Source organism: Micrasema longulum, unplaced genomic scaffold, assembly GCF_059751315.1.
Source record: "Micrasema longulum isolate JH-2025_06_02 unplaced genomic scaffold, ASM5975131v1 h1tg001128l, whole genome shotgun sequence".
NCBI classification, from domain to species: domain Eukaryota; kingdom Metazoa; phylum Arthropoda; class Insecta; order Trichoptera; family Brachycentridae; genus Micrasema; species Micrasema longulum.
In genome coordinates, this window is record NW_028278316.1 from 55416 (window position 1) to 69325 (window position 13910).

The 13910-nt window shown below is 35.3% G+C and overlaps 1 protein-coding gene across 1 annotated transcript in view; it reads left to right on the forward strand.

Annotated features, from left to right (window-relative positions):
* Positions 1–13910, forward strand: part of LOC148276910 (fatty acid synthase-like) — a 99332-nt gene that overhangs the window by 22018 nt on the left and 63404 nt on the right. Inside the window, exons 3-4 of the mRNA XM_088233590.1 lie at positions 7344–7536; positions 8844–8964. Of these exons, the coding sequence (XP_088089716.1) occupies positions 7344–7536; positions 8844–8964 (314 nt within the window). The remainder of the gene's footprint in view (positions 1–7343; positions 7537–8843; positions 8965–13910) is intronic.

Genomic DNA, 13910 nt, shown 5'->3' on the forward strand with positions numbered 1-13910 from the left:
TTGGCCATACTCAAAACATTGTTGCCAAAACTTTCTTTGACATATTTCTTACTGGTTTTTTTTAAAGACAAACGTTTTTATGATTTACATAAATTTTTCATTTTCAACGAGTTTTAAATGATTCGCTTTTATAAAATGGGAATCAAGTTGGAGTAGAGTGGGATTCAAACCACGGATCTTTGATCCGTGAGTTCGAGACCCTAGCCACAAGATTACAGCCCGATTTTGAAAATAAAGCTTCAGTTTTCACGAAAAAGTTGCGAAAACATATTCAATTCCCCAATACAAATAAAAGTTCTAGAAGATCACGCCATTTCACCGTAAGGATACCTCACTTCCTCTGCATTCATACATTTTCTCAATAACGCACGTCGATTATTTCTACTTTTGACATGTTTACTTCAAGTATTTTTCTGATTCAGTAAACCATGTCTTGCTCAACATTTCTAGTCTTCTACGTCCACCAGCATTTCCATCGTAAATATTTATAGTTGTTCTTTCGCCGTCGTCAAGAAGAATCAAGAAATATGTATAAAAAACATCAATATAACAATATTGAGTAGGTAATAAAGTCACTGTTTTGCATTTTTAAAGTCACGGATTTTGTTGAGAGAAAAAACAAAACAAATGCCTAGTATTTGGTATCTTACTCTACTTGTATGAAGCGGAAGACATTTTTTTTGTTCGCCGCGGAACGTAAACGGAACACAAAAATTTGACTGGCAAATCTACAAAGTTAATAAAACACATCCAAATTTAAGATGAAATCACTACTTTACGTATTACTTAAGCTAGGGTTTCCTAGGACAGCAGTGCCCGTATTTTAACGGCCGTAGTGAACATTGATGCGGTTGACAGCCGTCGTAACGGTGACTAGAGAGTGGTTTCATATAAAAATGGTGTTGATAACACCGTTAAAAAATAAAACCACTCTCTAGTCACCACTACGACGGCTGTCCACTACATCACCGTTCACTACGGCCGTTAAGATACGGGCACCGCTGTCTTAGGAAACCCTAGCTTTAGACCCCGAAAAATGACAATTTCAACAGTGCAAACACTTAGCACTTAATAAAATGGGTGCATTGAAATTTTTAAATGTTATCGTCGGGAAACATAACTCTCCTACGCCGGCGGGTTTTTCGGGACCGCCTTCTCCTCCTCGACCTGGACCTCCGCGACCTCGACCTCCTTCCCCGCGCTCCGACGACCTTCGGAAGCGTCTTCGGTCGTCTTCTACTGATTACAATTGTTGGTCAATTAGTTGATATTATTATTTTAGCGGTGGGGCAGGCTTACTCTTTCGTGAGCTCGGGAGCTCGTGAGCCACCCAAAATAGCATTTTTAGTAAACAACCAAGTGTAAGTTTCATTAGAGTGTTGTAAGCAGGCCGGGGCAAACTGTGGCCCGCTTTGCATTTTTGTATAGCCCGCGGTGCAAACGTATTCCTAAAAAAAAGACATTATTTCCTAACATAAAAAATACATATATCAATTCAATATATCTTATATTTATAAAAAATAAGTTCTGTATGTTTGTAGCTGCAAATTTCGGAAATTAATCGATGGATTGACTCAATATTTTTACAGAACATATCCCTTTAGCAGAAGAGTCTTTCTAAATACTTTTTGTTCAAAAGTTCCAACGGGAACGGAACATTCTATGCGTTTTAAGTTGACTCATAATTGAACGTAGTTATGCAGAAAGCAGCCAGTCCACAATTTTGAAAAAATTAGACATTGATGTATCGGGTGCAGTAAGGTCAATTCTATGTTCTGCTAAAAACGGCCAGACCGCTTTCATACAAAAAGCTGTTTTTATCACCTTCTGAAAATGGTATCAATCACAAAAACGATATTTCTGAATTTGCAGAAAACACCCACAGCTCTAAAAAATCTTAACGAATTTAAAAATCATTAAAACTGGTCAAATACATAATTTAACTCTTGTTTGTAATGTAAAAAAAACTAATATATTCCTTGTTTATCATTTATTAAAGTCAAAAACATTCCAACTGTTGTGGAGATTTGTTTATTTACTCTTTTCACAAAGGTGATATTATTTCAGTTTCACTTTTCTGCGGCTGGCTGCTTTCTGCATAACTACGTTCAATTGATCATAGTTAACAAGCGCTGAATGACAGTTCTACATAGTGCGGCCATTTTATGAATTCTAGCAAAAGTTACAATTTTATATCCTCATATTCTCCAGCATAGTCCCAGCAACGCAAATAAAGATTTCAAATTAAGCAATGTGTTTTCTCGGTAAATGAATAGTTACTCGACTATTTTTATTTACTCCCATAATAATTAATATCAGACAAAACCACAGCAAAGCATGGGCGGGTTCAGCTAGTATTCAATATTATAATTGTTGATTCTCCAATCCTCAGACTACACCGGCTCGGAAACTAATACGGGGAGATATATATGTTTGTAAAATTTATATTTGAAACGCTTACTTTGTGTTTTTTCATTACAATTAAATATTTTATTTTTTTTGAAAGAAATATTTACGTTCTTATGATTTACCCAAATATTTAATTTTGAGGGTCATTTTCAACGAGTTGTGAATAACTCACTATTGGAATCAAGTTGGGGTAGAGTGGGATTCGAACCACGGACCTTTGGTCCGTGAGTCCGAGACACTAGTTACGGGACCACAACCCGGTTTTTATTTAAAGCAACTTTATTTTATACCACTTATTTTTTATTTTTTCTTCCGAAGCTGCACAAGCTTCTTTATCGAGGTATAATTAACTGATTAAAGATATCCTATTTTATTTTAACAGTGATTACTAAAAATTTCATTGAAACATATGGAGCTAATAAGTAAAATATTTTTGTCTGTTCTTGTAAAGATGGGAAGTGTGAAGTAAGGTGGATACGATCTTTAAAACTGGAGGAGTGAACTAAAATAAAACATTGTAAATTCGTTTTTTTTCTTATTTTTCTTAGAGTGAATAGCTTTTTTGATTTCTAAGAATTAGATAAGAGGAATCGTGGATTAGCGCGTTTGCCTACCATGCAAGAGGTCTCGGGTTCGATTGCCGACATGGTTGACATGAAATATTTATTTAAAAGGGCTGTTTTTACATTAAAATATTTCATAGTCCCTGGACTGGTACCTGAAGCATAATACTGATTATCTCGTCATGTAACAAACAATGATCAAGTTACACTGCGATTGGTGTACCAATGCAGTGCCCTATGCACCATTAGGCGTGGAAAGGGAATGGATGATGATGATAAATAATAGTATTTTACTCGCGGCTCACCGTTTATTTTTAATTCCTAATGCGGCCCTTTATTTGAAAAGTTTACCCAGGCCTGTTATAGAGAGGCATCTTCATAGCTTTGGATTCGATCAAACCTTGATCTTAATTATTATATTGTGTAAAAGTTAGTCGATGTGCGCTGTATAATGATTAGGAAATTCGCATTAACAAGTTAATTAATAAACATTGATCTAGTGATCTAGATAGTCAGCTTCGTGGTCTAGTAATTAAGGAGCTTGCCTACCTAGCAATAGGTTCCGGGTTCGATTCATGGCAAAGTTGACATGATATGTTGGTTTTACACAGAAATATTTCATTGTCCTCGTACTGACACAGATGATGCAGCAGCGTTGGGAGGATCATTACCGCGCTTCTTCTACAGGTAAAATCACTAAAATGTTTTTCCCAACGCTGGCTGATGCAGCAAACTTCCGTCATCATCATGATATTTCTACACAGAGTATTGAACATCTGTTATTTCAATAAAATGCAGGAAATATGGAATATCCTTAACAGATATCCACACTGTAGTTAAAAATAGTTGTCACGCGCCATTGTTCTTGAACTTTTCAACAATGGTGATTGGACTCATAAAGTTAATAAACCAAAATCAGTGATCGAACATCCCATTTCCAAGACAAACAAAAACGATTTTTTCCGAGTACCTTAGCCTTGTACATGACACGTAAGGCTACTAAATACAGGGGTCCAAATATATAAAAAAAATAAAAAAGATACGGATGATGATGATCAAAGGTGTTTTCTTAGTCTTCTTCTTGCGGTTCCTTGTCAGGTCCCCCCGACTTTGGCGATCACTACAGCGAAAGCATCTCGGTCCTGCGCTACTCCGAGGCTAGGACAACTGCTTATTGCATGTACTCGCCATGGTGATTCCTGGGAAAAGATGACCAGAGAGGTTTCCCGTTACCTTCTCTGGTGAATTTTTCTGTCGGGGTTACCTTTCCTTGGCTGGATAGTTCTGGTTTGGACGCGCCAGAAACTCGCCATTCACCCTCTCGTTATTTGCTGTGATCACACCGTTATGAGTGTGATCCAATCGCCCAGGGTTCGCAACGTGGACGCTAACGAGTAGGACAAGTCAGTAGTGCTGCCGGTGGAATGCAACTGGGGGTTCGCAGCATTTTATAGAATCACACCCTCCAGCAAGATGTGACTAACTGCGACCCTACTGACAGTTTGAGCCCCACTTTCTTAGTAATTTTCTTCTAAGTAGATTTCTTAGTAAATGCACAAATATAGTGCACTGCCAAGCAAAACTATCAAAAAATAATGAATGCAAATATTTATTACACATTCAAAAAGAGATTTTATATCGGAAAAATGTAATATACATACGCGATTGCTTAAATTATTTATAGTTGAAATCTAAAGTGATGATATTTTTTATCTATTTGCTAAAAACATGAAAGAACCACTAAGTATTGCTCGCAGCGCGGGCTAAAGAACCACCCTTGATAAAAATCAAAGAGCTACTAACTAAACTAATTGGCGTCTGGGAGTAATACTAGAAACAATATCCTTCCTTCGTACATTTACCAATCATGCGCGGTTTGTCCATATATTGGATAAAACTAATGCTTCCCTAAAAATTTTGTCTCTTAAGCTTTCCCTTGCTAAGCATCTTAAAATTACATATGATCCGAACGGGGGGATCAAACGACCCCAGCGCCTACTTGTATGTGGCATCAGGAGAATAAAACATTGGAAGTGTTTATGACCGTGCAATAATTTATTCATGTTTTCGCTTACACATATTTTACTCATTCGTGTATTTTATTCAGTTTTGTTATTTTGCCGAATGCTTATGTACATAAAGTGAAATTGACCCAATCGGTATATGGGGGATTCGAATCCTCCCTTTGGTCCGGCTAGGTTAACAATCAGTATTCATTCTTTTAAATAGCTACAATAATTTTATTTTATATGTTTGTTTTTTTAATCGGAGTGATCTGAGATGGGTTTGATGTTCATCCCTAATAACTTCCAAAAAAATTGCGACAACCCCACACACAACCTTCCAACTGCGCAGTTATGCGCAGACTGGTATAAATTACACTGCGCTCTCTTTCTGATTCTGGAATACGGAACTGCGTAAAGCTAGGGTTTCCTAGGACAGCGGTGCCCGTATTTTAACGGCCGTAGTGAACGGTGATGCGGTAGACAGCCGTCGTAACGTCGACTAGAGAGTGGTTTCCTAGGGAAACGGTGTTAAATGGTGTTGATAACACCGTTTTCCTAGGAAACCACACTCTAGTCACCGTTACGACGGTTATCCACCGCATCACTGTTCACTACGGCCGTTAAAATACGGGCACCGCTGTCCTAGGAAACCCTAGCTTAAGTGTTTGAGTTTCTTTACAGTGGTCTCTCAGATCAGAATTTCACAAGTTCGCGCATGCGCAAATCGAAACCTTTAGTATCTGTGGAGCCAATTCTAATAAACACATCCAGGTTTTTTTCCATGTATAGTGACGGTCTTACAACAAATTTAGCACTTAAATCGGTTGACATGATAGCATAATAATATTAAACTATGAAATAAAATTAATTTATGCTGAAATTATGGCACGAAATTGCTTTTTAGTTTATTTCAAAACACTTAATTTGAATTTCTGTGTTAGTAGTAGTACCAAGTGAATGCTTCCCTCGTCGAAAAACTCACTACATGCTCCCGATACCTACGCATCGTAAGGGTGGTACCACTATTTATAGTCATGTCAGAATGAGCCCCTCGCCTCCAGCGCGTGATGCTGTATCAATATTATTTAATCTAACCGCAGTTTGCTCTATTCTGATTGATCGTTTGATCATCCAATCTCAAATTTCATTGTATTATAAATGCATAACACTAAGCAAATTCAGAACGTACGGAGCCTTGTACAATATGCTCGTACTTTGTACACAGTACTCATTCATTAAATTGGATAATTGGGGGACATTGGCTGTATTATCAAAACCGATATTAAAATTACCCCTATATGGAGATATAATATATAATACTAGCTTTTCCCGGCGGTTCAGCTCGCGTTGCATCAAGCAGAAATGTATTTATTTTTTAATATTTATTAATGCGCTTTGTAGCTGCACGATGATTGGTTATCTAGCTTTCATATATCAACTAAAAAAAAACTGAATTTTGTAAATGGGGTCTAAAATTCCAATCGTCTATACGTTTAGTAGCTGCAAGACGTGTTGTAATCCTACTCCTTTTTATTTCATATTATTTTTCTTTTAAATATCTTTAATACAATAAATTTCTTTGTCAATTTTTAAAATGTGTAAATGGGGGCTAAATTTCTAACTGTCTATGCGCTCTGTAGCTGAAAGACGTCATGTAATCTAGCTCCTATCTGTTATATTTTTTTATTGATCTTAATTGAAAACGAGGAACTAGAATCCCAACCGTCCATGCGCTCTGTAGCTGCAAGACGTACTGGGATATTTATTAATTGTACAGCGCTCTTGAGGTGATTTTCACAAAAATAGCGCTATATAAATTATCCACCTATATATATATATGTATAATACATTTTTTCAACAAATTATAACAGGGACGGAGAATACCTTAAAGGAAGAAATATCGAAGTCTAGGCATTTACAGGGCTTATGACCTGTCATACTTATTCCTGTCTTCCATATTCCCTTCTTTAAGGTATTATCCCGGTTGTAATTTGTTAATCTTAATGACTCCCGAAGGGGTAAATCCAGTATTTTGTCTACAAACATTTGGACAAACTCACATAATATAATATAAACGGTGTTTTAAAATAGTAGGTAACATTGTTTCGATATTTCTTAAATTTTCTGTCTTTATATAAAATTTTATATCTGAGTTCTCATTTGTTAAAAAACAAAATTACATTTCAAAGTTTCCTCGTCACGGTTTACCCAAGTGAAGACAGTTTTTTTTTTGTTTTAATTAAATTGTTGTAGATGTAAATTGAACGTTAGCGAAGAGTTGTTTGCAATCTATTAAATGTATTGTGTGAGAAAAGCGATCGAAAATCAGTCTATCCTAAGTCATAAATTGTTCTTTTTTCGACAGGTCGATCTAATTTCTGACGACGATAGAAGATGGAAGCTCGCCCACCCCGAGATTCCCCAGAGGACGGGGAAGATCGTTCACGTCAACAGGTTCGACGCTTCCTTCTTTGGAGTCCATTTCAAGCAAGCCCATACCCTGGACCCCATGTGTCGAATGCTCCTGGAAAAGACTTATGAGGCTGTTATTGACGCTGGTAAGTTAGAAAAAAATCATACACGCGAAATGAAATAGATTATTTTTAAACACAACACAAAAAAATATGTATAATATTTGTTTGCTGAACCCAAGACTTCGCCCTTGCTTCGCTTCGATCAGGGCGATTTCAAGAGTTTTACTCTTCACGCAAAAGGTGTTTTCACAAATTTTCATTTTCACTGGCACCTGAATCGTGACGTGCATTAAATAGAGCCATACGTCATCATTACAACGTGGCGCTGAAAAAAAAAATGGCTTCAAAACGACAATTGTTTTTGCGCATGTTGCTTTTTGTTTCAAGAAAAGGACAATGGAGGTGTTCCACAGGGATTTGTGCTAGAACTTGCAATGTTAATCAATGGACCCCCTTTTAATGAACAACATAGTGAAGCCTAAGTGTAGGGACATAGTGGCGAGCATTTCGCGGTGCAGTGCGGGCGCGGTGAACTTAAACATAAGGTGACAAGAGAAATGTCCATAGTGACCGCGCCCGCGTCTAGCCGCAAAACGCTCACCACAATGACCATTCACTTAGGATAAATCAAAGATTATAGTTTTTTCGAATAAATAATAATATGGTATTGAGTGTTATACGTCATTTGAAAGAAAATTTTCTGCTTTACAATAAATTGTTTTTGATTTTACTTTATATATACTATTTTATTTTATAACAAGCCTTCAAAATAGAATATCAAGTAGACGAAAGTGGGCATTTTTGATACCTCCTTCTGTTTGCGTTCAATGAAGATAAAGACACTATCAATTATTGACTAATTTGTTGGTATTAACATAAGTTGTCTCCGTTTCTTTACGAATATAGAGAATATGAGGACACAACAAATTAGTCAATAATGTTTTCTCCTTTAGTATTTTATAACAAATTAGTCAATAATTCATAGCATCTTCACCGTGCACTGCGCAAAAATCGCGAGCAATTTTCACAGCCTCTTTACCTCGATTGAACGCGAACGGAAGGAGGTGTCGATGCTTACTTTCGTCTACTTGACATTCCATTTGGAAGGCTTATAATCAAATTCAATGATATATGTAACGTTAAACAAATACAATATTGTGTAGAGCAGAAAATATTGTTTCGAATAACGTATAACCTTTACAGTTTTCAATATGTTTCTTTTTGGGTAATACCGTGAGTGCTAGGTTTGTTCCGACGATTCGACTACCATTGCAGGAGCCATCTTCAGGGTAAACCGAGCGCACACTCGGTATCACAAAAAAAAAACATATTGATAACAGCGACCGTGAAAACCTTCGCATCTACTTTACATTTTTTTACGTTTGTTCCAGGTGTCAATCCAAGGCAGTTGAGGAATTCCAAAACTGGAGTGTTCATCGGAGCTTGCTTCTCCGAATCAGAAAAGACTTGGTTTTACGAGAAGATGCAGGTCAATGGATTCGGCATCACTGGGTACGTATCAAATTTAAAATCTTAATGCACTTTTATGGAAAACACCCAGCCAGGTTGGTTTAGGTTTTGAGGCGCCAGAACTCGCCTTTCATCCTCTCGTTATCCGCTGTGATCACACCGTTACGAGTGTGATCTAACGAGTTGGACTATTCAACGGGATGACAGGATCAGACAAACGAAAACTCTTAATGTGGCAAGCGTATTCGTATTCTTAATTCTATGGTGGCATGTTGAAACCCTTCGTAATCAAAAGAGGGGCTCTGTAGCTCAATCACAAATAACTATTGACGTGCTAATAAACGACGTGATAACAATTTCTCACCATGGTTGTTTATCGTATTTGCGATCACAATGCAACATCCGTGAACACCTAATATTAAAAGTCAAAATAACGTTTCGCGACGTATAATCCCGCTGCGTAATCACATACTTGAATTTCACCGGTGTAAATATGGAAAATATTCCAAAACTGCTATATTTATTTATTTATTTATTATTTATCATGATATTTATTGCATTTAGCCGGCGATTGGCAAGCCAAATGTCAAAAAAAGCAGTCGCTGTAGTAATTGTAATTTAATTTTCACTTTTTTGTATTAGATACTCCTTACTATTTTGCAAATGCAATATATTGTATTATTTTTTATAGTAAACGCCGATTTTTTGCCAGTGAACTGTATTTATCTACGAGGAAAGCAAAAAACAAACCGACACGAGCGTTGAACGTAGAGATTACACACGCGTTGACTTGTGACTGCGATAACTTAAGCATATTCATTATTGTTCATTGTGATCGCTCAAATGCTTAGCATGTTTTTAAGCACGTCGAGAGTTATTTGTGATTGAGCTACTGGATGGTTAAGATTCACAACTTGACCCGGTAGATGGCGCTGCGATCCGTGACAAACAATCAACTCTACGTACGATAATGACGAAACGAACATATTGAAATGTCAAACTCAATGTCAAATGTCACATAGTATATAGTTTAACGAAAATTAGAAAATCAAAAAAACGTTTTCTGAACCAGCAAATAGCAGGAAAGCCAACGTTCGGGTAGGGCAACGTCGAGTGGTTTCGCTTATTCAATATAATATTGAGTAATTTGAGAGATTTTCCGTAAATTTAAGCGAAATTTTAATACCTTAATTGAAGAGCGTCAAATCTCGTACCTCGAAACTTGGATTATTACAGTTCGTTAGATTTGTACCATTTAGTTCACCTGGCAAACAAATTTTCATTATGTTTTAACAATGAAGCTACGCAAGACTGAAAACGTCTGATGAACTTCTGTATTCATCTTTGATAACCTTATAATTTGCATCCAAGTTCTGAACACGAAGCAACAATGTTTCCTTAACCAACTTTTCAACAACTTAATTTAGAAATAATTATATTCTCGAAAACCATTGATAAATTACTACTCGAGCGATTTGTCACAAACGACAAATAAACGTGAAATTTATCAAATCTGTGTTATTGTTTCGGGGTAAGTATAGCGTGTGAGCTCGCCAATACATGACAGTAAAAAAATTATTGTCTTTGAATTTCCTAGAGTTTTAACAATCGAAAAAAAAGAAGATTGGAATCAAAGCAACAGACAATTGAAATTTGATGAGTATTATTTTAATAGATTGTCTGTTACGGAAAAAATATATCGAGAAATACGCATTTTTATTTATTGTAATAAAAACAGTACTGTACAGTAGAATAAATCATGCTTTCATATGCTTTATTATTGACAATATTAATTAAAATGCAAAAATAACATTGAATACTTTAAAAATATATATTATTGAGTATTACAAACAAAAATGTAAAAAACGAGTTGCGATTAAAAATAAAATTTCAATTTTTTTAACATTTTAAAATAGGAAAATTACATATATACAAAAAAAATTGTAACTAGGCAGCTACAAACACTGTTAAATTTCGAAACACCACGCAAATTTGTATCTCGGCTTCGCCATGAATTTCTTATTAAATAAATTCGTACGTCACAAACTCGCCCCTGGGTAGCACCTGCTAAAGTCACTTAACAAAAACATCCTCGTTTTTATTACAATATTTCGGCTACGCCATGAATTTCTTTTTAAATAATTTCGTACGTCACAAAGTCGCCCCTGGGTTGCGCCTGCTCACGTCACTCAACAAAAACATCCTCGTTTTATTGCAGTATTTCGGCTACGCCATGAATTTCTCATAAAAAATGTCGTAACGTCACAAAGTCACTTTTTGAATCGTCTGCTGACATTATCAACAAAAACATAATTATTTTAGCTTTTTTCAGATACACAACAAATTTTTAAAAATACAGCGCTCCAGCAACCAAACCTGTTTTAATAGTTCTCATATCAAACCTTTTGAATGAAATAATTAAATAGTTTATAATTCAACGATTATCTTTGAAACGTACTCTGCACAATTTATGGTCATTAAATTAGTAACTTCTTGTCTATTGTAAATGTTAACTAGTGTTGTGGTGGTCAAACTGACATTTGGAAAACAATGTGACCAACCACACCCGATCACACCTAAAAACGAATTTCAAAAATATGATTTTTATTTTACAAATTTCTTGTAATGAATACAACAATCTTCAATAATTTTTTGTAACAATCAACAAAAAAATGTTGTCATTCGTTTAAATATGAAATCACATTTAATTAAAGACTGGTAGTCTACTGATGAAAAGAATAAGGTAGGTACTTTTTATTTTTTCCAATTCACTACTGTAATGTTGGCCAACATGCTTGGCATTATAGTCACCAATCGCAGTAAAGCGTGTCATTAGCGCACGAATTTTAAACGGGATATACTTATTGGACTCGCAAAACATTGAAATTAATTGTTATTTCATAGTTTACGATAACCACTGTTGTTAGCGTTTTAGTTTGTGTATTTAACCTTTATACCGTGAATAGAAAACTTGCAAAAAATCGCTCGCGAATCTATTATGTTAAATAAATTACGCACTCTGTGTGCTCAAACTAATACCTAGCGAGCACTTTTGTTTTCGCAACGTCTTTAATTTAATTAAGCAAAGCGTCGTTCTTATTTTGTCGATCAAAACATTTATAACCTATGAAAAATCGTAATCGATCCGTGGTAAAATGTAAATTAGCTAATAGTTCTTTTTAGTACTTTTTTTGGCTTTTCCACCTCCCAACCGATAAAATGCTAATAGTAATTAAACTAATGTGTGCTTTAAAATTCCGTACGACCAAATAACATTATTTGTTAATAGAATATTATTGACATGTATTTCAAGCATTGCTGCATTTACGTTGTATTTCTAAGTTCAACTGTTATGTTTTTCTATGGTTATGTTTACTGTCATCTGTCATGTATTGGCGAGCTCACAGGCTATACTTACGCCACTGATCATCTTACCTGCATGCAACAAAAATGATCAAGATAGGCTGCGATTGGTTTACCAATGCAGTGCCCTATGCACCATAATAAGGTGCGGAAAGAGAATGATGATGATGATGAATTGTAATTATATTTCGGCCTCGTGGTGTAATGGTCAGCGCATTCGCTTACCATGCAAGAGGTCTCGGGTTCGATTTCCGAGATGGTTGATATGAAATATTGATTAAAAGGGTGTTTCTACACTAAAATATTTCATAGACAGGTACCTGAAGCGTAAGACTGATCACCTTACCTTCATGTAACAAAAATGATCAAGATACGATGCGATTGGGATATCAATGCAGTGCCCTATGCGCCATTAGGTGCAGCAAGGGAATAATGATGATTATAGTTATACTTCTTTTTTTCCTTTTTAATTGATTTAATTTTTGGAAATCCTCATTACTTTTTACTATGTTTTTTTTATATTACTTTGTTTTACATGCATATATTTTTTACTACGTCTTTAACAATGTTCCCTACTACGTATTTTGTTTTTTGCGTATATTACTGGGTTTTTTGCCATGCAGTTTTACTGTTTTTTTACTACGAGACGTTTTTTTACTGTGAGGCGTTTGCTATAATTATGGTTAATAGAAAAAAGTATTAATGATAGTTATAGATAGAATTATAAAAATAAAACTGGTTGGTTGGAAAAAAAATTCATTTGGCAATAAGCCTGCCAATGTACAAATAACATTATGTAAAAAAGTTAAATAAATAAAATCACTTAAAGAAATAATAATAACCATTTTTGTTTTTCCCCAAATCTTAAAGACACACTTTTTAATGTTTCTCATTTCGCGAAATTATTTTTTCAATTAATTTTCAAGAAACGCACAAATTACGTCTACGTATAATTTCCACCCAGTCAGTTTTCCTGTAGAGTTTTAAAAATTAAACGAACGCCAAAAATATTGGATTAATTATGCTAACGAGGGGAATTTCGTGAATTTGATACTACCGAATACTTCTCTCTTAGCATTTTCCTTTTTAAAATATTCCCTTAAATAATTGAAAACTTAATGGCGGGAAGTGGACGTAAACCAACATGACACATGACCCGGAATAATGTTTGCTTAGGCTAAAAAGGTAGAGAATTATAGCGGCATTATAGAATTTCAGGTCGTAATGTATTTTAATTGCTAATGCAAATAAATGCCAGTATTTCTGTTTTCGACTCATTTATTTTAGGATTAAAAATATAACAATGGTTTCATTATTTACCCTTTTAAGTTACAAGTTGTGAAAATGATCGATTGGGGGCCAGTTGTATCTAAAAATCATAGAATCAAGAATAGTCCAGAAGGAACGTAGAATCATATGCAAATAAAAAGACTATGCCTGAAAATTTCCTAACTCTGCCCCACTTTCGCCGCGTGCATTCGTGATGTCGCCGCGTAATGTTACACGATTGGAAAAAATATAATCATAACGCAAATGTAAGGTAAAAAAAACCCAATCTGTTAATTTCTCTAAAATTTTATTGTGCATTTGGAAACATTGATTGACACAACAGAGTAGATAAGTAA